A 1,276-nucleotide genomic window follows, 5' to 3' on the forward strand; every position below is an offset into this window, starting at 1 on the left:
TGGTAATATTTTTAAGAATATAGTTAATATGGTAAAAACAAGACAAAGTTAAATATAAAAGCTAAAGTACGGATCTCTGGGAGTTCAAGCCAGCCTGGTCTACATAGTGAGTTCCAGGACAGCTGGGGCTACAGGGAGATCCTGTCTAAAAAAGACCGGGTTGAAAAAAAAGCTAAAGTATGTTATCTCCAGATGTCTAGAGACATGTATACGTGGATGCATGTACTTTTTATATATAGAAAACCTTTTGACTCTACCCCATACTGTGTGATTATGTACATAGTTTCTTTTTAGTGTGTTAAAAAAGAAACTGACTGACTTTCTGTGTTTTTAGAGGATTATTTTCATAAGAAACATGAGTCTGAGGACAGAAAACTTCGATATGAAACTTATAACTTGATGTGGCAGCAGATGAAATCTGTAACTGAGGTGAATATTTATTATTTCTCTAATACTAATACTATAGATCTTTTAGTTATTGCTTCCCATCTTTCTAACAATTTATAGGAGTATTCATGAAAATAAGAAATATCAGTCAAACATCATCTGTTACCCCAAAGAAAATAACACCTCATGTTCCAAATATTAAGCATAGGCTCAGGTACTAGAACATGATAATTGTTAAGACTAGGAACTTTCATTGGTGACCTTTTTAAAACAATTTTTTTTTTTTAATGTACATGAGTGTATTGCATGACGTAAAATGCACAGGGAGGCCAGAAAAGGGTGATAAATTCAGTTGTTAACCACCATGTGCGTGCTAGGAACAGAACCCAGGTCCTCTTCAAAAGCAGCCAGTGCTTTTAACTGCTGAGCTATTTCTCCACCCCCTCCCCCTTTTTTTTGTCTTTTTGAGACAAGGTTTCCCTGTAGCCCCAGCTCTCCTGGAACTTGCTATGTAGACCAGGCTGGCCTCAAACTCACAGAGATCCACCTACCTCTGCCTCCCAAGTGCTAGGATTAAAGGCATGCACCACCATGCCCGGCATGGTGACACTCTTAAACTCAGTTAACAAGTTGCACAGGTATGAAATCAAGCTGTTTCTAAACTCCTCCAATTCTCTCATTCTAATACTCAGTTGTTGTGGTTTTCCTTTTCCTCCTTGTGACAGAAACTCATACTGTAGCTCAGACTGGCCTAGAACACACTGCATGTAGCTATGAAAAATATGTCCAATTTAGGAAGTTGGTAGCTCTAGTACCAACAGCTTATTCTGTTTATCCAGTACATGCTATGGATTTTTTGGTTTTGAATAAGAATTACACATGTTCCAGT

At 37.6% G+C, this 1,276-nt stretch overlaps 1 protein-coding gene across 1 annotated transcript in view; it reads left to right on the top strand.

Annotated features, from left to right (window-relative positions):
• Orc3 (origin recognition complex subunit 3) overlaps nt 1–1,276 on the top strand; it is a 92,832-nt gene that overhangs the window by 16,632 nt on the left and 74,924 nt on the right. Inside the window, exon 3 of the mRNA XM_029562383.1 lies at nt 335–429. Coding sequence (XP_029418243.1) covers nt 335–429 — 95 coding nt within the window. The remainder of the gene's footprint in view (nt 1–334; nt 430–1,276) is intronic.

Source organism: Nannospalax galili, unplaced genomic scaffold (genome assembly GCF_000622305.1).
Source record: "Nannospalax galili isolate Female #2095 unplaced genomic scaffold, S.galili_v1.0 scaffold1395, whole genome shotgun sequence".
NCBI classification, from domain to species: domain Eukaryota; kingdom Metazoa; phylum Chordata; class Mammalia; order Rodentia; family Spalacidae; genus Nannospalax; species Nannospalax galili.